The sequence below is a fragment of the Rhinatrema bivittatum genome, chromosome 2 (assembly GCF_901001135.1).
Source record: "Rhinatrema bivittatum chromosome 2, aRhiBiv1.1, whole genome shotgun sequence".
NCBI lineage: Eukaryota > Metazoa > Chordata > Amphibia > Gymnophiona > Rhinatrematidae > Rhinatrema > Rhinatrema bivittatum.
In genome coordinates this window covers 657,343,242-657,365,856 of record NC_042616.1, presented here as the reverse complement: position 1 = coordinate 657,365,856, position 22,615 = coordinate 657,343,242, and the positions used below count along the sequence as shown (strand labels likewise).

Below are 22,615 nucleotides of genomic sequence, written 5' to 3'. Positions count from 1 at the left end.
CGTTTTAATATGGGTGCATACGTTTTTCTTAGGGGAGACCTAATGTTTCCTGTCTGAAAGACTGTGGATGTCCTTAGGGACAAATATATTAGTACCATCGATCAGAGATGGCAGACTGCCCAGTACTCAGGTACAAGCATTTACTTGTTGTACACCAATGCTTTGGAATTCTCTGCCTTCAGAACTGCAGACAGAGAAGGACATTAAAGCCTTCAGGAAAAAGCTGAAATTTATCAGGTAAATTTCTGGTTTTTTGTATTTTTATCTGATTGTTTTATTAAATTTTGAGTGTTTATTTTACGAGTGTTTGGTGTAATCTGCACTGAACAAATTTTTGACAGGAGCAGACAATAAGCCAGTTTAAATAAATCAAATAAAAAGTTCTTATTACTTGTTTTTACCTCTATGGCAATGTAAAGGAGTGGCCCTAAAACCCCTCCTTAACCTGTGTGGCACCAGGCAACTAGCCTAGTCCACTTTAAATCCTACAGGGAGAGAAAGCTCTATGAGCGGGACCCTGCTGGGAAGGGGATAAGAATGTAAGCCCAACTGGGATCAAGAGGCCCTGCATCTCCAGGGGTAGGAGCTCCTGAACTCTCTCTGCATGAAGGTATTATAGAAGTAAACTGCTAAGAATTTAGGCAATCTACTAACGTTCATGTCTGACTGTGAAAATAAAGTTTAAGTTGGATGAAGAAAGGCTGGAGTCAACATAGTTTCTGCCTTCAGCCTGTGAAGATTTGCTTGGCTATCCCATATATGGTGTCAGTTTGAGGATGTTTCTCTATGCTTTGCACAGAGAAAACCCAAGTCTCCAAGGGTAGAAAAAAAAAGATAAAGTTTGGGGTGTGTACCATACCTAAAGAATTGAGTTTAAAGCAGAAGAATTGCTGCTAGCACTGCAGAGCACTGAGGTTTTAATGCATTCTAGCTCAAAGAGCACAGAAAAAAAAATTCTTTGAAACAGAGAGTAGTCTTTGGGGCCATAGGTAGATCAGTTATAGGTTTAAAGCAAGTAAGGAGACCAGCTCCGCTTGCTTTGAGTCAGGGAAATCCAATGAGTAAGTGGCTGGAGAAGCAGGTTTTATTTGCCTTTCTTTTTACCTCTGCAAAGATAGAAAAGAGAGAGAAACATTGTGCAGGAACAGGGCATGGTCCCTAAAGACAGTGAAGCTGCCTGAAAGTGTAAGTGTAAGTGTGTTTGTGTGTGTGTGAGCACAGGGCATAGCCTCCAACAGCGAGTTGAGCTGCACTAAGCACATAAGGCAGCCAAGTAAAAGCATGATTGAGCTAAATGTACAAGCGCTGATTTAGAGCCTCTACGAAGAACAGAGGCAGCTGCAAAAAAGTGCCCTAAATACCAGGCTTTTGGGGCGTGTACCTGTAAAGACTAGGAAGGACAAGCAGTATTCCTAAATTCCAACTTGGCAGGAGTAAAACCAGGACAGTGCTCAGAACCACTGAAAAGAGAGGGAGCACAGTAGCTAAGTGAGTCACATGACTGCAGCTCTACCCTTCAGAAGGACACCAGAGAAAGCTGAAGCAGCAAATGGTCTATTCTGAATGGACTATTCTGAAGCCAGAATAGTCCCTGAAAGGAAAGAGCAGGCAGAGAGGAAAGCAACAGAGCAGGAAAAGTGCAAGATGAAGGAACCTGCAGTGACTGAATTTGAGATACCAGAAAGCTCATGGTGCAGCTTCATAGCCTGGCCTGGAAGAGACAACACAGATTTCCCAGAAGGGGGCAGTGCAGAATGGCCTGCTAGATACAGCATTGTTTGGGCTGTGGAAAGTAGCGTGGAGAAATTGGAGAGGGGTGCAGCAGAGAGGCCTGAGAAAAATGCTGCAGGCTAGCCAGCGAGAGGCACTACAGAGAAGCCAGAGAGTGGTACTATGGAATGGCCAGAGTGTTGTGATAGTGACAGTGTAGAGGAGTCATAAGACACCAGAGAGAAGTTGAAGAGCACGCACAAGTACAAGAGAAACCACCAAGGGAATACCCACAGGAAGTCCAAGGAGTCCGGCTGGGGAAGGAGTAGAACTTGGAGCCATCAATGGACTCAGTTAAAGGACTCTGGGTGGACACTGGGCAAAGGGTGCAGTGAGTGGTAGTGATAATGATGTCTGGGGTAACCCTTATGGATGAGGGTGACGTGACCTTAGAACTCTGACCCCATGGTGGCAGGCCAGAAGGGGCATGGGGAGTTAAGTCACTTCCCTGGATGGAATCCAGGGAGAGTGAAAACACTTAGCCCAATGGGTCCAAAGCTGAGGGAGGGGGAGGTATGTGAAGGAGTGGCCCTAAAACCTCTCCTTAACATGTGCGGGACCAGACATCTAGCCTGATCCACCTTAAATTCTACAGGAAGAGACAGCTCTGTGGGAGGAACCCTGGAGCCCAGCTGGAATCAGGAGGCTCGGAGTCTCCAGGAGTAAGAGCTCCTGATCCTTCTCTGCATGAAGGCCTTATAGAAATACACTGCTAAAAAGATAGGCAGTCTATTAATGTTTATATTTGACTATGAGAATAAAGTTTAAGTTGCATGAAGAAAGGCTGGAATCTAATCTCTCTCATTATTTTAAAGTCTATTTCCTCATCCTGTCCAGGTGGCCGTGAAATGTCCACACTACTATACACACGTCCCTTTTACCCACTGGTGGATAAACTGAAAAGTGAACAAGGTGGATGTACCAGGCCCACTTCCTGGGTCACATTCTCTCCATATCGAATGTTTGAAACAGCCATCTAGAAAAGTAGGAGAAAAACGACATCAGAGAAATTTGATCAGAAAATGGCATAGTCAAAACATATTTTTCAAAAATGGTACAAGACCAAATTCATTCATATTTTCTTTCTGGTAATTTTATACCTCAAATGCATAGTCTGTTGTTTTTCCAGAGCCAGTATGTCCAAGGCCTGAAAGAAAATTTCCATCATGAACTTAATGCTTAATACAAGTGACAAAAACTCAATATACCTTGTATTGAAACTAAACCATCCTACGCATGTAGTATCCCTGCTCTTCTAAGTAGCACAAAACAAGTAACACCTGGAGATTATAAAGAGGGTACTTTTTTTTTTTTTTTTTAAACAGTTCACACAAACTGGTGGGCTGTGAGGTGCAAAACTTACACCAATTTTCAAAGTTAACTTATGCATGTAAGCAGACTTTGCAAATTATCCAGGCAAAACTCCCTGCACAAGTTAGAACAAATTGTTTATGTGATTTTATGAATGTATTTATGTGATTTGATGAATGATCTAGAATTTTAGATCAGTGGTATATAAATGCTTTAATAAATAAAAACAGTATCTGGGTAAATGCTAACTCTGCCCAGGCTCCACCCCTGGAACACTTCTGTTCACTGCAGGTAAAAGATATGCATGAAATAGCATTTTGGGCATGCTTTTATCTGTACAAACCCCAGATAATTTTGTAACAAAACATTTCCGCGCATAAACAATTGTTTTACATGCAGAAATGGCTTTGAAAATTACCCACAATACAAAATGGTGTCAGAATCCAGTGAAGGAAAAAATGAATCACCACACTAACATCCCTCCTCTGTATATCATCTTAAATTTGTCAATCAGCCGGCAGTGCCTACTATGATGACTGATTGATAAACTTATGGAGGAAGGATTTTAGTTTGAAAATTACCTCCAGATGTTTACAAGAAAGAAAACATTGTGATGAGTTGAACAGAATAGAGGGACACTGCGTAGCTGTGATATACAGATCGCATATTGTAAGGTAAATGGTAAGGAAGATTTAAACATGTCTGATAGCATCATATCATTTCAGTGAAATTTCAGTCACTATGGCTGAAAATGTATAAAAATTACATTTAAAAGCGCAATGATGAGAGAAAGAAAACAGCAGTAACAGAAGAGAAATTCCAGAGTAAGGATCATCCTTAGCAGGTAGTTTATGGAAACAGACAGGATCCCAACCCATCAAGTACAATGGAAAATGCTTTGCAGTGAAGGTTAGTCATAGCGAATGCTGACTTCAATGTGTGGGCTTCTCTCCTAGGCTCCTTCCTCTCCTTCCCAGGACAATCACATCCACCTATAAACTATTGATATTTAAATTTCAGAAGGCAACTCATAAGAACATAACAACATAAGCACATAAGAAATTGCTGTGCTGGGTCAGACCAAGGGTCCATCAAGCCCAGCATCCTGTTTCCAACAGTGGCCAATCCAGGTCACAAGAACCTGGCAATTACCCAAACACTAAGAAGATCCCATGCTACTGATGCAATTAATAGCAGTGGTTATTCCCTAAGTAAAATTGATTAATAGCAGTTAATGGACTTCTCCTCCAAGAACTTATCCAAACCTTTTTTGAACCCAGCTACACTAATTGCAGTAACCACATCCTCTGGCAACAAATTCCAGAGCTTAATTGTGCGTTGAGTGAAAAAGAATTTTCTCCGATTAGTCTTAAATGTGCTACTTGCTAACTTCATGGAATGCCCCCTAGTCCTTCTATTATTCGAAAGTGTAAATAACCGAGTCACATCTACTCGTTCAAGACCTCTCATGATCTTAAAGTCCTCTATCATATCCCCCCCTCAGCCGTCTCTTCTCCAAGCTGAACAGCCCTAACCTCTTCAGCCTTTCCTCATAGGGGAGCTTTTCCATCCCCTTTATCATTTTGGTTGCCCTTCTCTGTACCTTCTCCATCACAACTATATCTTTTTTGAGATGTGGCGACCAGAATTGTACACAGTATTCAAGATGCGGTCTCACCATGGAGCGATATAGAAGCATGACGACATTTTCTGTTCATTCCCTTCCTAATAATTCCTAACATTCTGTTTGCTTTTTTTGACTGCTGCAGCACACTGAGCTGACGATTTTAAAGTAGTATCTACTATGATGCCTAGATCTTTTTCCTGGGTGGTAGCTCTTAATATGGAACCTAATATCGTGTAACTACAGCAAGGGTTATTTTTCCCTATATGTAACACCTTGCACTTGTCCACATTAAATTTCATCTGCCATTTGGATGCCCAATCTTCCAGTCTTGCAAGGTCCTCCTGTAATGTATCAGTCTGCTTGTGATTTAACTACTCTGAATAATTTTGTATCATCCGCAAATTTGATAACCTCACTCGTCTTATTCCTTTCAAGATCATTTACATATATATATTGAAAAGCATCGGTCCAAGTACAGATCTCTGAGGCACTCCACTGTTTACCCTTTTCCACTGAGAAAATTGACCATTTAATCCTACTCTCTGTTTCCTGTCTTTTAACCAGTTTGTAATCCATGAAAGGACATCGCCTCCTATCCCATGACTTTTTAGTTTTCGTAGAAGCCACTCATGAAGGACTTTGTCAAACGCCTTCTGAAAATCCAAATACACTACATCTACCGGTTCACCTTTATCCACATGTTTATTAACCCCTTCAAAAAAATAAAGCAGATTTTTTTAGGCAAGACTTCCCTTGGGTAAATCCAAGTTGACTGTGTTCCATTAAATCATGTCTTTCTATATGCTCTATGATTTTGATCTTGAGAATAGTTTCCACTATTTTTCCTGGCACTGAAGTCAGGCTCACTGGTCTATAGTTACCCGGATCGCCCTTGGAGCCTTTTTTAAATATTGAGGTTACATTGGCCACCCTCCAGTCTTCAGGTACAATGGAAGATTTTAATGATAGGTTACAAATTTTAACAAATAGATCAGAAATTTCATTTTTGAGTTCCTTCAGTACTCTAGGATGCATACCATCCGGTCCAGGTGATTTGCTACTCTTTAGTTTCTTAATCTGGCCTACTACATCTTCCAGGTTCACAGTGATTTTGTTCAGTTCGTCTGACTCATCACTGCTGAAAACCATCTCCGGAACTGGAATCTCCCCAACATCCTCATTAGTAAACACGGAAGCAAAGAATTCATTTAGTCTTTCTGCAATGGCCTTATCTTCCCTAAGAGCCCCTTTAACCCCCTCGGTCATCTAATGGTTCAACCGACTCCCTTACAGGTTTCTTGCTTTGGATATATTTTAAAAAGTTTTTATTATGAGTTTTTGCCTCTATGGCCAACTTCATTTCAAATTCTCTCTTCGCCTGTCTTATCAATGTTTCACACTTAATTTGATAATGCTTGTATTTTATCCTATTTTCTTCAGATGGATCCTTCTTCCAGTTTTTGAAGGATGCTTTTTTGGTTAAAATAGCCTCTTTCACCTCACCTTTTAACCATGACGGTAATCGTTTTGCCTTCCTTCCACCTTTCTTAATGTGTGGAATACATATGGACTGTGCCTCTAGGATTGTATTTTTAAATAATGTCCAAGCCTGTTCAACACTTTTAACCTTTGCAGCTGCACCTTTCAGTTTTTTTCTATTTTCCTCATTTTATCAAAGTTTCCCTTTTGAAAATTTTAGTGTTAGAGCTGCAGATTTACTTATTGTCCCCCTTCTAGTTATTAGTTTAAATTTGATCATGTTATGATCACTGTTGCCAAGTGGCCCCACCACCGTTACCTCTCTCACCAAATCCTGCGTTCCACCAAGAATTAAATCTAAAATAGCTCCCTCTCTTGTTGGTTCCTGAACCAATTGCTCCATGAAGCAATCATTTATTACATCTAGGAACTTTATGTCTCTAGCAAGTCCTGATGTTACATTTACCCAGTCATTATTGGGGTAATTGAAATCTGGAGCACAACAAACAAACAGAGAGTCAATAGATAACCACAAAAATAATCTAGTACAGAAAATGTGGAAATCGAAACATAATAAATTTTAGCCTAAGAAGGTGTCAGCAAGCCTGACGTTATATGTCCTCATAACAGACACTAACCGGTCTACTCAATCATCCACCTTCATCATTTTTTAATGCTTTAATATTCCAAAATTTTTTTGAGTTTTTGTCTTTTAACTAAAAATGTCCTCCATGGAATTCATAGAACAGCAGACTCTTAACCAACGACTATTTCATGTTGCCCTACACGGGCCGGTGTTTCGCTTATGCAGCTTCGTCAGGAGCACATCAAAAAGATGTTTAAGGCAAGAGTCAGTTACCTACAATAATCATATGGTAATTACTTCATATATCAAGAAGAGGAGGAAAATAGTACTTATCTTAGTAAAGGCAGGGCTACCGTTCAGAATGGACCTCACGTCTCGACCATCTTGTAAGAAGAAAAATGGAGGAACTGAAACCGAGGTTCAAAGCTCTTTAAATTCACCTGAATTCTGACGTCACAGACCTAGTTCAAGTGTGATTGGAAAATCATGAATTAAACAATGAAAGAGATTAATCACCCCAGGAACGCATGCAGTTCTAATTCATTATTCAAGCCAGATGGGGACACAGTATTAAGTCTATATATCCAGCGCTGTTCAGCTTGCAATAAAAGACGATGTCTATTTCCCCCACGCCAATGAGGTAATATGTGATCAATTGCACAAAAACGTAGATCAGCAAACGTATGTTTCTGTTCTTGACAATGCACAACTAGCGGTTCATCCTCACGATTATTTTTGATATTAGAACGATGCTCTATCATTCTAGTCTTTAGAAAACGCTTGGTTTTCCCAACGTAGAGTAATGAACACGGACATTGAATCAAATAAACAATCATTGAGGAGTCACAGGTAGTATTATATTTTAAATATATTTTGTATCCTGAAGGTAATAATAGGTAATCCTGTATAGACATTGATGATTGACACACTGAACATGTATTACAAGGACAATGCGATCCAGAAATTTGGCTGCTTGAAACTGCAGTCATAGAACTGTCAGATTTTACTAGTAGATTTCTCAGATTAGCAGCACGCGAAAAAGTAATACGTGGTGGAGATTGGAAAATCTTGTGTACTTGTAAAACGTGCCAATATTTCAAAATTGATTCCCGAATCTTAGAAGCAACAGAGGAATAAGGTAAGATACAGGTCTGACGTTCAGAGTCTTCTACTGTGCGTTGAAGAAACAGGTAATCTCGATTAGAATATTTAGCACGAAGGTAAGCCTTCTTAATACAAGATCGGGGATAACCTCTAGCGAGAAAGCGTTGATGTAATAATTGAGATTGCATTTCAAATTCTGCAGTCGTTGTGCATAAACGTCTTAGACGGATGTATTGACTTACCGGCAGGTTCCTCTTTAGATTCCTCGGATGAGCACTGGTGTAGTGAAGATAAGTATTTGAGCAAACAGGTTTACGGTATAATGAAGTGACAAACTTTTTGTCAATCAAAGTGATGTGAATATCCAAAAATGTAATGGTATATGGATCAATTGAGGCAGTAAACTTTAAATGGGAATTACAAGAGTTTAGCCAATTAAGAAACAATTGAAAAGTCTCCTCATCACCTCTCCAAAGAACAAAGACATCGTCGATGTAACGCTTCCAAGTGACCAAATGTTGCATGAATGGATGAGTAGTGAGCCAACTGGTCTCAAAATGATGCATGTATAAATTTGCCAGATCTGGGGCCATGGATGCCCCCATGGCCGTACCACATACCTGTAAATAAAATTCTTGATTGAAGGCAAAAAAATTTTTCTTTAATGCAATCTCTGTCAACTGTGACAAAAATTCACTTGGAATTCGATGGGGTCTTGGGCGTAAGTCAAAAAAATTAGTTGCAATTTCAATTGCCTCATCTTGAGGTATAGAAGTATAGAGAGCTTCCACGTCCAATGTTACTAATTGTAAACCTGTAGTGTCAATGTCTAGGTGTTCCAAAAACATAATCATGTCTGAAGAATCCCTAATGTAAGATGGCATTAGGGGGACAAACGGTGCCAAAAATTGATCAACGAACCGTGACAGGGGTTCGAGAAGTGAATCACAACCTGAAACAATCGGTCGTCCTGGCGGGTGATCAATGTTTTTATGGATCTTTGGCAGCGTGTAAAATACTGGTACACGAGGATGTTGTTTAATCAAGAAGTTAGATTCTTTAGAAGTCAAAAAACCAGACTTCATTCCAGCTTTAACCACCGATGTAATGAGGCTCTTAATCTCTAATACTTAATTTATCATCTCGACAACTCTCTGCAACAGAATCTAAGTTGCTTGAACGAGGACTTTCATTTGCACCAACAAATTTGGGTGATAAATTTTCCTTGCAAGTAGCTCTATTTCGGTTTGTCCGTACGTTGAAAATTAAAAATTTCTTCACTACACACCCTACAACTGTGGATTTATCTGTGCTTTCGAATCCTTCAACTTGGAGTCCTCCTGGACCGGAGGATCCCGCTATTAATGTTTTTTACCAACTCATTTCACGAGATATCTCGTCATTGGATCTTACTGCTGATGCTACCTTTCAAAATATATCTCGATGTGAGCGTAATGCCCTTCATGATCTCCAGTCTGCATCTGATGTAATCATTAAGTCCGCTGACAAAGGAGGGAAAATTGTGCTTCAGAATCGATCGGATTATGAAAATGAAATTCGACGTCAATTAGATGATGTTCGGTTCTATATACATTTGGATGTTGATCCTACTAATGAGATTAAGAGCCTCATTACATCGGTGGTTAAAGCTGGAATGAAGTCTGGTTTTTTGACTTCTAAAGAATCTAACTTCTTGATTAAACAACATCCTCGTGTACCAGTATTTTACACGCTGCCAAAGATCCATAAAAACATTGATCACCCGCCAGGACGACCGATTGTTTCAGGTTGTGATTCACTTCTCGAACCCCTGTCACGGTTCGTTGATCAATTTTTGGCACCGTTTGTCCCCCTAATGCCATCTTACATTAGGGATTCTTCAGACATGATTATGTTTTTGGAACACCTAGACATTGACACTACAGGTTTACAATTAGTAACATTGGACGTGGAAGCTCTCTATACTTCTATACCTCAAGATGAGGCAATTGAAATTGCAACTAATTTTTTTGACTTACGCCCAAGACCCCATCGAATTCCAAGTGAATTTTTGTCACAGTTGACAGAGATTGCATTAAAGAAAAATTTTTTTGCCTTCAATCAAGAATTTTATTTACAGGTATGTGGTACGGCCATGGGGGCATCCATGGCCCCAGATCTGGCAAATTTATACATGCATCATTTTGAGACCAGTTGGCTCACTACTCATCCATTCATGCAACATTTGGTCACTTGGAAGCGTTACATCGACGATGTCTTTGTTCTTTGGAGAGGTGATGAGGAGACTTTTCAATTGTTTCTTAATTGGCTAAACTCTTGTAATTCCCATTTAAAGTTTACTGCCTCAATTGATCCATATACCATTACATTTTTGGATATTCACATCACTTTGATTGACAAAAAGTTTGTCACTTCATTATACCGTAAACCTGTTTGCTCAAATACTTATCTTCACTACACCAGTGCTCATCCGAGGAATCTAAAGAGGAACCTGCCGGTAAGTCAATACATCCGTCTAAGACGTTTATGCACAACGACTGCAGAATTTGAAATGCAATCTCAATTATTACATCAACGCTTTCTCGCTAGAGGTTATCCCCGATCTTGTATTAAGAAGGCTTACCTTCGTGCTAAATATTCTAATCGAGATTACCTGTTTCTTCAACGCACAGTAGAAGACTCTGAACGTCAGACCTGTATCTTACCTTATTCCTCTGTTGCTTCTAAGATTCGGGAATCAATTTTGAAATATTGGCACGTTTTACAAGTACACAAGATTTTCCAATCTCCACCACGTATTACTTTTTCGCGTGCTGCTAATCTGAGAAATCTACTAGTAAAATCTGACAGTTCTATGACTGCAGTTTCAAGCAGCCAAATTTCTGGATCGCATTGTCCTTGTAATACATGTTCAGTGTGTCAATCATCAATGTCTATACAGGATTACCTATTATTACCTTCAGGATACAAAATATATTTAAAATATAATACTACCTGTGACTCCTCAATGATTGTTTATTTGATTCAATGTCCGTGTTCATTACTCTACGTTGGGAAAACCAAGCGTTTTCTAAAGACTAGAATGATAGAGCATCGTTCTAATATCAAAAATAATCGTGAGGATGAACCGCTAGTTGTGCATTGTCAAGAACAGAAACATACGTTTGCTGATCTACGTTTTTGTGCAATTGATCACATATTACCTCATTGGCGTGGGGGAAATAGACATCGTCTTTTATTGCAAGCTGAACAGCGCTGGATATATAGACTTAATACTGTGTCCCCATCTGGCTTGAATAATGAATTAGAACTGCATGCGTTCCTGGGGTGATTAATCTCTTTCATTGTTTAATTCATGATTTTCCAATCACACTTGAACTAGGTCTGTGACGTCAGAATTCAGGTGAATTTAAAGAGCTTTGAACCTCGGTTTCAGTTCCTCCATTTTTCTTCTTACAAGATGGTCGAGACGTGAGGTCCATTCTGAACGGTAGCCCTGCCTTTACTAAGATAAGTACTATTTTCCTCCTCTTCTTGATATATGAAGTAATTACCATATGATTATTGTAGGTAACTGACTCTTGCTTAAACATCTTTTTGATGTGCTCCTGACGAAGCTGCATAAGCGAAACACCGGCCCGTGTAGGGCAACATGAAATAGTCGTTGGTTAAGAGTCTGCTGTTCTATGAATTCCATGGAGGACATTTTTAGTTAAAAGACAAAAACTCAAAAAAATTTTGGAATATTAAAGCATTAAAAAATGATGAAGGTGGATGATTGAGTAGACCGGTTAGTGTCTGTTATGAGGACATATAACGTCAGGCTTGCTGACACCTTCTTAGGCTAAAATTTATTATGTTTCGATTTCCACATTTTCTGTACTAGGTAATTGAAATCTCCCATTATTATTGCACTGCCAAATTGGTTTGCTTCCCCGATTTCTCTTAGCATTTCATCATCTGTCTGACCATTTTGCCCAGGTGGACGGTAGTGTACTCCTATCAATATACTCTTACCCAAAACACATGGGATTTCTACCCATATAGATTCTACTGAGCATTTAGTCTCTTGTATGATCTTTATCTTCTTGGACTCTATACCCTCCCGGACATAAAGTGCCACACCCTCATCAAGTTGATCCTCCCTATCATTGCAATATAATTTGTACCCTGATATAGCACTGTCCCATTGGTTATCCTCCTTCCACCAAGTCTCTGTGATGCCAATTATCTCAATCTTAACATTTGCTGCTATACACTCTAACTCTCCCACCTTACTTCTTAGACTTCTGGCATTTGCATACAGACATTTCAAAGTGTGTTTTTTGTTTGTTTTAACAACCTGCTTTTCAGTTGTTTGGGATAATTCGGAAATCATTAGCTTCGGTGATTTTTTACATATAGGCATTTGGACTATGTTTGCTTTTAATGGAACCTCTCTGTTGGGATTCCCTAACTCTCCTGTTTCAATAGTATCCTTCAAGGATACATTTCTCCGAACCATGCAATGCTGAGTGACTGTCGGCTTTCCCCCTTGTTTTAGTTTAAAAGCTGCTCTATCTCCTTTTTGAAAGTTAGTGCCAGCAGCTTGGTTCCACTATGGTTAAGGTGGAGTCCATCCTTTCGGAAAAAAGTTTCCCCAGTTCCTTAAAAATCTGAATCCCTCTTCCCTGCACCATCGTCTCAGCCACGCATTGAAACTCTGGAGCTCTGCCTGCCTCTGGAGACCTGCACGTGGAACAGTAAGCATTTCAGAGAATGCCACCCTGGAGGTTCTGGATTTCAGCTTCCTATCTAAAATACTAAATTTGGCTTCCAGAACCTCTCTCCCACATTTTCCTATGTCATTGGTGCCCACATGTACCACGACAGCTGGCTCCTCCCCAGCACTGTCTATAATCCTATCTAGGTGATGCGTGAGGTCTGCCACTTTCGCACCAGGCAGGCAAGTTACCAGGCAGTCCTCACGTCCACCAGCCACCCTGTTATCTACATTTCTAATAATCGAATCACCAACTATGATGGCCGGCCTAACCCTTCCCTCCTGGACAATACCTTGGAGCAGAGGAGGTACAGGGGAGATATGATACAGACCTTCAGATACCTGAAAGATTTTAATGATGCACAATCAACAACAAACCTTTTCTGCTGGAAAGTAATCACTACAACTAGGGGTCATAAAAATGAAACTCCAGGAAGGACAACTCAGAACCAACGTCAGGAAATATTTCTTCACGGAGAGGGTGGTCGATGCCTGGAATGCCCTTCCAGAAGAGGTGGTAAAGACAAAAACAGTGAAAGAATTCAAAGGGGTATGGGATAAACACTGTAGATCCCTAAAGGCTAGAAGATGGAAGTAAAGAAAAGAGTGCATGGGGATAATTTGCTGGATAAAAGCCTTCATACTGTTGATAAAACTCCATTATTGCTCTCTGCTTTAATGACAGGGAGAATAGAGGAAAAGGGGAATTAGATTCGGACAGCAAATAACAAGGACATTGAATTTTACAGTCTGGGAAAACAAATAAGAATGAGGGTAACTTGCTGATGTGGCTGTTACTACCCTTAATCAAACTCTGATGCAATTCCAACATTGTTCTCTGCTTCATAGGCAAGAGGTGATGGGTAATTGGACTCAAACTGCAACCAACAAGGGCCCTGACTTGATAGTCTGGGAAACTGATAAGTATGAGAGTGACTTGTATGGCGCTGCAAATACCACCATAAGTTTGCTGGGCAGACAGGGTGAACCATTTGTTCCTTTTCTGCTGTCCTTTCTATGTTTCTATGTCGCTTTTAGGGAGGCCCAGTGCGTCACCATGCAGTGCCAGATCTGTAAAGTTTTGTGGCAAATGCTCCAAGATCCTGTGCCTCCCTGTTTGTTCATGTAGAACATCGCCACTTGATTGTCCATTTGGATCATTATGCTCTTTTCGTGGAGGACTTGGCTGAAGGCATGAACATAAGAAAATGCCATACTGGGTCAGACCAAGGGTCCATCAAGCCCAGCATCCTGTTTCCAACAGTGGCCAATCCAGGCCATAAGAACCTGGCAAGTACCCAAAAACTAAGTCTATTCCATGTGTGTGGCGAATGGCCCAAAGTTCCAGCAGTCTTCAGCCATCTCTCTGAACCAGACCAGATACTCTGTGTTTTTAGGGGTCCAGTGTGAGCTCCCGAACCCGTAGTGGAGGTGTCCATGCTCAGGAGCAACTGATGAGGAGTGGGGTACAGGACTCATAGTGGCGTGTATTGAGCCACCAATGAATTTCCTGTGCTATCCCAGTGGTCACTGTAATTCTGGTAAGGAGAATTGGAAATGCTGGTTCCATTGCAGCCGGTATATGTACAATTGTGTGACTGGCACCATGTGGCTAGCTGCTGGTAGATGTCCCAGTAATTTGAGAACATGGCAAGTCATAGTGCGTGAAGAATTCAGCAGCGAGGCAGCCACCCTGCAAGGTTATCTATCCTATCCGAAAACAGGAATGCTCTTTCTATAGTTGTATTTATGACTGCCTCTATGAACTGAAACCTTTGTGTAGGGATCAGACCCAACTTCTTGAAGCTGACTAGGAATCCTAGAGACTGAAGAAGGCCAATAGTGGACTGCAAATGATTGCGCAGGATATCTTATGACGGGGCTACTATTAGCCTATCATCCAGGTAGGGGAATACACGGATCCCTTGATGTCTGAGGTGTGCTGCAAAACTGGAGCAGGAAAAACTGGTGCTGACCAAGTGGGCAAAGGTGACCTGCATGGAGATGGAAATGGAGGTGAACTAGGGACTATCTATCTCATTCTATCATCCATACAAAAACCTATACCATAGTCACTCATCCACTCATCATTAAAAACACATCTATCGATTATACCAAATAGTGCAGAATCACTAAAATGCTGTAAACAATCTATCATACAATTCTAATATATAGTTACAAACAATCAATATTTCAAATAACTCTTTGAACCTTAAATATTTTGGAACATTATCTCTAAAACTATAACTTCAAGAGTCCATTTCAAATTGCCAAGGGGCACACTGCCAGAGATCATAGTTAATTCAGCCCTGTTTATCAAAAGAAAAAATAAATTAACAGGTAGGTTTTAAATTTCACCATCCTTATCACCTTGCCAGACCAGGCCAGACATGAGGAATGTACCCGTGCCTAAACCGAGCAAGAGGAAGCCAAGGCTGCCTTGAACTTGCTCACTCCAAAAGGTGCATCCCCTTTGGTCCGCATTTCTCACCTGTAATGCCTAATGAATGAGTAAAGGAAGCCTAAGTTGCTGCCTTGCAAATGTCCTTCAGCAAGACCAACCTGCACTCAGCCCAAGAGGATGCCTATGCTCTAGTGGAATTTGCCCACAAAACTTCTGGGACTGGCTATCTTTCCTATATAAGCCGACATGATCGCTTCCTTAATGCAGTGGGCGATGGACACATTAGACACTGCTTCCCAGAACAGAATGAAAAGTCTATCTGACTTTCAGAGTGACTTAGTGCCCTATGTACATCCTTACTCTCCCCAATTCAGTCTGATGACTGTATAGAGAGATGAATGGTAAGCAGAAAAAGGGAGGTGATATTGCCTCTGTATAGGTCAGTGATGAGATCTCATTTGGAATACTGCATACAATTATGGAGACCAAACCTTCAAAAGGATATAAACCAGCTGGAGTCAGTCCAGAGGGCTACTAAAATGAAAAGTGGTCTTTGTTCTAAAGCACATGGGGATAGATTTAAAGATCAAAACATGTATGCCCTACAGCAGGGATGGCGAACTCCAGTCCTCGAGTGCCACAAACAGGCCAGGTTTTCAGGATATCTACATGAATATGCATGAGATAGATTTGCATAAAATGGAGGCAATGCATGCAAATCTTTCTCATGCATATTCATTGTAGATATCCTGAAAACCTGTCCTGTTTGTAGCACTCAAGGATTGGAGTTCACCATCACTGCCCTAGAGGAAAGGCGAGATAGAGGAGACATTTAAATATGTTAACGGTTTCCATGCACAGGAGGCTAGCCTCTTTCAATGGAAAGGCGGCTTTAGAATGAGGGGTCATAGGATGAGGATGAAAGGGGGTAGACACAGGAGAAATCTTGGGAAATATTTCTTTACCGAGAAGGTCATAGATGCCTGGAATGGCCTCACAGTGAAGGTGAAGACAAAAATGGTATCTGAATTCAAGAAAGATTGAGATAAATGCAGGGGATCTCTGAGGGAGTGATGGAAATGCTAGAGTTAGATAAATTGGAATGATGGGCAGACTAGATTGGTCATATGGTCTTTTTCTGCCATCATGTTTCTATGTTTCTAAATAGCCTCATTCAGATGAAAATCCAATATCCAATAGGCAAGAAAGTTGGCACCGGACGGATCCATAACCTTTTCTCTTGAAAATACCAGATAGGGATCCAGAAGTTCAGCAACTGAGGCGCCAAAATTCTTCTAACTGAACAGAATGCCACCAGGAACACAGTCTCCAGACTGAGATCTTTCAGTGAAACTCTCTTCAAGGGCTCAAAAGAGGCTGCTGCCAAGACCTTAAGCACTAAATTCCAATTCCATGTCGGGACCAATGGACAGACTAGAGGGCATGCGATGCCAAGGAGCACAATAGGGTTGGCTGCCTGAACCTTAAAAAAATTCAGGCTAAGCCCTTGTTCAGCCATCTTGATGAAACTCCAAGACTGAGGATTGCTGTGCTTTATACAGGGACAACCCTTTCTTCTGACACCAAGCCAAAAATTTTCCTTACCTTGATATAAACCAGGGACATAGATAATTTCCTTGCTTTAAGTAATGTCGATATCACTGCTCTTGAGTAACCTGACTTATGTAATCTCACCTGCCCAAAAACTAGACCATAAGACAGAAAGGAGAGGGGTCCTCCAAAACTAGCAGGCACTGGTAAAATAGCCCCCAGATCTGAGTAATTCCCCATTTTGGAGCCTGACTAGATCTGTGTAACACCAATGCCTGGACAAGCCTGGGGCTACCACTATGACCTATCTGAGATGATATGTAATCTGAAGCACCTGTTCTACCAGAGGCCAGAGAGGGAATATATACAAGACACAATGCATCTGATCCCTTGGATCCCATTTCTCCTCTGTGACTGAAAACCTTCTCCACCTTGCCATTTCCATGAGTCACCTTCAAGTTCCACTGAGGGTGACCTCACCTGTCTATGAGCCTAGTCTGACTTCCATTCTTCTGGATTCAGAGGTTGCCAGTTCACAAAATCCATCTGCATGTTGTTGGTCTCTATAATATGCATTGCCAACAAGTCTTTGAGATGTATTTCCACCCAAGCCATTAATAGCTTTACTTCTCCTGCTACCAAGAGACTCCTGGCTGCTCCTTCCCTGTTTAAGTAGGTCACTGCTGTGGCATTGTCTGATATTACTCTGACTGCTGTCCCCTTTATCACTGGAAGATAGCTCTTTAGAACTAATCTGAAGTCCTGGTCTCCAGCCAGTTCATTGGCTACGACATTTCCATAGAAAACCAGAGACCCTGCACCACCTATCCCCAGCAATCAGATCCCCCCCAGTCTCACATATATAGTGACTGTGAGGCCCTAAGAGAAAACTTCTGATGCATCAAGCTAATGATATGCTAAAGCTTCAAGAGTTAACACTTGAAGAACAGTGCTGAATGCACATTTTACCTCTGGGTGGGGGAACCAGGGAAGAAAGAGACCGTACTGAAAAAATAACAAAAAAAGATAGCTGGATAAAATCATAGTTATGCAACTATCTGGCCACGGGTAACTTCTACCACTCAGATGGATAAAGCAGTATTTATCTGGCTATCTGGCCGCAGTTAACCATCACCGCTTAGCCAGATAAGTACTGACTTATCCAGCTAAGTGGCAGAGGGTAATTGGTGGCAGAGCAGGAAAGATTTATTTTTTCTGAATTTTTTGTGCCTGCACAACAACACTGGAAACTTAACTCCATCTCTGACCCAGGAGTTAAGTTTCCAGCACTAAGAAAACCTGGGTTAGGCCAGCAAACCTCTCTGCATTACAGATTGCTTAATGCCCTCATTTGCATAGTATTTCCATGTGAGGGCGCTAGTTAGTAGTCTTATTTTAGAACACACATTTTGTGAGTGTAAAACTCCTTGCTGCATAGGCAGTACGTTTTACGCCCTCAAAATGAGCGTTGAAATACAGGTGAAGCTGTGCATTAGGCTGAACATACCTTTCTGCATTGGCCTGTCCGTCCATTCTCTCACCCTGCTGGTGCCCTGTGAAAGCAGGGAGGGGCAGGTAAAGGACTGGGAGTGGCTGACTGGCTAGTTATTTGTCTATGGTGGGGAGAACCCCTGCTTTTGTGACTAGCCATAAAATGGGGCAAGGTTCCTCACAAAAGGTTGTCATTGACAGACATTTAAATGCATGCAGAGGAAGAGGAGGAAAGTGCAAACTGTTAGAGATCCAGCTGCTAATTCTTCTACCGCCTCTTCATTTTTTGACAAATAAGGATTCTCTGTGCTTTTCCCAGGCCCTCTTGAAGTCTTGGATACATCTCTTGGAAGCACCATGTACCAAGCTTATTTGTATACCCCTTGGAAGCCTGAGGAAAAGAGAACTGAGCATTCTTGGTTTAGCCTGTTCACACTATTTAGCAAATTTTGTGAGCTTATACAAATGCCGCTTAAATGCCTGACAGGCCCTTCTTGCACTGCAAGCTATTTTTAACGTGTACAAAAGGGTCTCACCATACATGGTAAAGTTTAGTACATAGGCCCCTAAGCATAACCATTGACTACTTTCTGAGGCTCTTGCCCCATCCCACTGGGTCTTCTGCATGTACTTCAGAATAACATTTTAGAAAGAAATTTGCAAGTTACCTTGGGAGTAAGTGTGTGAATGAGTGGGGCACCGACATCTAAATAGAAAACAGAGTTAAAATTTAGGTTTAATGAAACATGAAAAATACAAAACAAAACAGAAAGATACAAACTTCTGAGTAAAATCAAATCACATACACTTTTCCAGGGCAACACATATGAAATAATATTTTCAAGCTATGTTTTATGCCAGTTAGAACCTTCTATCTAGTACTTTACAGATGCAAAAACTATGCTTGCAGTAATCTAGTGTTGTGATTACACTAGATCAACTATATCAACATGGCCCAAATGCTGTTTGAAAAACATTTGCTAAATCTAAATATTGGTTAATCAAAGTCTTCCCCATAATTGGCTCCCTATCTGCTCCCGGATATAGTTCAAGCTCCTCTTTCTCTCCTACAAATGCCTTCACTCTGCAGCACCTCTCTACCTCTCCTCTCTTATCTCTCTCTACACCCCTCCTCATGCACTCTGCTTACCAGATAAGTCACTCCTTATCTGTACTCTTCTCCTCAGTCAATTCCTGACTCCCTGCTATCCACCTGGCTGCGCCATGTGCTTGGAATAGTCTTCCTGAACTGGTGTGTTTGTCTTATCTAAAGACCCACTTTTTTGAAACTGCTTTTAAATCTTATGCCTGATTGTCTGCTTTTACAAGTAAATTTTAAAAGCGTAAAAAATGAGGGGTATGCACGTGGCCGGGCCTTGTGCGCATTTTACAAAGGGCCCAGCCACGTGAGTAACCCTCGTTATGCACCGAAGTGCTGGGCCGAAAGAAAGAGGCCCAGCCTGGGGCGTGGGGTGGGTGCCGGGCAGGGACAGGACAGCACCATTCGACACTGTCCCGGGGCAGCACGCGCTGCAGAATCTACTGCTGCTCCAGAGGAGCTGCAAGGTAAAAAATAAAAAAAAAATTTCTGAGAGTTAGGTAAGGGGTAGGGGTACAGGAGGAGAGGGGAAGAAGTAGGAAGGGTAGGGTTAGGGATAGGAAAGTTCCCTCCCAGTCCGCTCCTTAATTGGAGTGGACTGGGAGGGAACTGGGGGAGGCCTGATTGTGCTGCCGCTTGTACGTTTTAAAATCTTCCCCAGCACATGCGAGTCGTGGATGGCCGCACATGCATGCACTGATTTTAAAATTCGGCACACATGTGTGCGTGGCCATCAGATTTTATAACATGCATATGCTGGTACGTGCATGTTATAAAATCGGGGATCCATGTGCACACGCGCAGGTCTTAAAATCAACCCTATTGTCTTTTGTCCTGCATGTTTGTCTTATTAGATTACAAGCTCTATTGAGCAGGGACTGTCTTTTTGTATGTTTGCACAGCACTGCATATGTCGTGTAGTGCTAAAGAAAAGCTTAGTAGTAGTAGAAAAACCCAGGGAATAAACAATTAATGCTCAACAATACCACAGAGAAATTTAACTTATTTGATAATTTCCTGTCCTTGAATCTTGCTACACCAGTCCAGATGCATCAGTTTATTCCCCCCTACTAGCAGATGGAGACACTGGGTGTCACCATGGTGCAGCTCCACCAAAAGCCAGTATTCTTATGTCAAAGCCATGAAGGAGAAAAGACTAATATTGACAAACATAATCTGTAAATAACATAAAACAGAACACCTACAAAGAATCCTCCTTCAAGAAAATACCATCCAAAATTCTTTTAATTAATAAGGAATAGAAAAGTTAAAAGAGCAAGTGAACCTTCAGTCATCCTCTAGATGAGAACAAACAGTTTCTGTAATCAAAGATACACCGAAATAAACTGCACAGGCTCAGTTTCCTAGGAGGGTCCTGGACTGCTGGAGCAAGATTCAAGGAAAGGAAATTATTAGGTAAATTTCTCTTTCCTTATCATCCTATTACTTCAGTTCAGATGTGTGGGAAACACCCAAGTCCAATTAATCTGGGAGGGAGGAAGTTAGGGTTGACTTGAGAAAAGCAGCACCAAAGGCTATGTCCTCCCTTGCATGTACATCCAATCTGCAATGCTTAGTAAATGTGTGCAAAGAAGACCAGGTGGTCACTTTACAAATATCTTCAAGGGAAAGACTGTCAACTCCACCCAGGAAGATGCTTGAGCTCTTGTTCAGTGATTCTGAAGGTCTTTTGGAGCCTGATGGCGTTAAAATAGGCAAGCTGAAGCTTACCATTACGTGGCTTTGAAGCCTTGAAAGCTGCCTTGCCTTTATGTGGCCCTCCAAACAATACAATCTGTCAGATTTCTGGAATGGATTGGTAGCTTCCAAATATTCAATAAGTCAATGAACATCTAACAATTGGAGTGATCTATTTTTACTGATTTTTCTGTTTCTTTACATAGATCTCACGAAGAGGAACTCCAAAGTGCAACACTGTTAGTTACCTTTGCGGTGAGTCTGAAAGACATTAAAGATAAGCTTTTTCTAGGAAACAAACTGGTTATTTTTCCTGATGGGTCTAAAGCAACTCAGCACAGGCATAAGTGTTCCTTCAAAAATAAGCAGAGAGTTCTTACACATGGGGCTAATTTTCTTGTTTGAATCACATCCAAAACCCACTGATCAAAAGTTATATGGATCCATTCCTGGTACAAAAGCTGAAGACAACCGCCCACAGGCATCTGTAAGAGGAGTATCTGCCTACTTTCATTGGGAATAATGGGAGAACCCTGCAGAACCAGATGACTTTACTCTGGTCTTTCTGACTCTCCAAAAGGATAGATTTCGTCTTTTTCTGAACAATTGGAAGATGACTGCTTCCCTGGTCTATAGTTCCTGGAATCCCTAAATTTATCATAGCCTCTGTTAGCCCTATAATAAGGCTTAACCTTATCCTCTAGAAGCCTTTATAGTTTAAATTCATGAAGCTTCTTGACCAGCTTGTTTAGACCACCAAACAATAAATTTTCCTTAAAGGGAAGTTCACTCAGGTGGGCTTAAAATGATACATCAGCTGACCAATATCAAAGCCATGAAAATCTCTGGCAGCCACAGAAGATTCAACAGATCTTGAAAAAATTCTAATCAGGTTATACAATGCATCAGCTAGAGAAGCAGTCCCTGACTCCAGACAGGCCACATCCTGCCCTTGAGGGAGCCGCTGAACCCAGCACAAAAGCAATCCAGCAGCAAAACCTCCACAGATCACCATCTGTACTGTCAATACCATGGAAGTAAATGCAAACTTTTAATACAATTTCAGTTTTTATGACTGAGGATTTTTTAGTGCAGCAGCTCCCACTACTGGGATAGATGTCTTTTAGGAGAGTGGTTCTCAACCTTTTTTCTGTCGGGACACACCTGATAGATGGTTCTCACATGCGTGATACACATAACAGTCACAAGGCTAAATGTAAATCTACAGTTTGCATCCACAGGAACCCCACCTCTCACCCCGACCCTCAGCAATAGTTATAAAGCAGAACTAGAACATTCCCCATACAATTCACCATAAAAAAAAAAATTCTGGCGTTATCTCAATAACAGTAATACAAACTCCCTCTACTACCAGTCGCAATAGTCCTGCTTATAAAAAGACAGCAGACAGGTTTGGGGGGTGGGGTGGGTTTGGAGTTGGTTGTTTTGCATTCACAGTCAGAGGAATTGATGTGACTGATGAATTTCTATCATTTGAATCAATGAAAGGTACCAACAAGAATCGTTGATTACTAGAAAGCAGTCTCTACTACATTGTACAAATCAACTCCTCTTGTTGGTACCTTTCACTGATTTAAATGATAGAAATTCATCAGTCATATCAAATTTGCAGTTAATTCCTCTGACTGTGTATGTAAAACTACCCCCCAACGCAATAATATACTGTGTGCAAAAACAAATAATGTGCCTTGTGATATTTATCTATGCGGTAA

The 22,615-nt window shown here is 41.1% G+C and overlaps 1 protein-coding gene across 3 annotated transcripts in view; it reads right to left on the bottom strand.

Moving 5' to 3' along the window:
• Positions 1-22,615, bottom strand: part of ADHFE1 (alcohol dehydrogenase iron containing 1) — a 144,339-nt gene that overhangs the window by 112,176 nt on the left and 9,548 nt on the right. For all 3 annotated transcript variants that reach the window (XM_029591399.1, XM_029591401.1, XM_029591400.1), the window contains exons 2-4: positions 18,754-18,791; positions 2,871-2,917; positions 2,693-2,746 (exon numbers count right to left, since the gene is read on the bottom strand). In XM_029591399.1, coding sequence (XP_029447259.1) covers positions 2,693-2,746; positions 2,871-2,917; positions 18,754-18,791 — 139 coding nt within the window. The remainder of the gene's footprint in view (positions 1-2,692; positions 2,747-2,870; positions 2,918-18,753; positions 18,792-22,615) is intronic.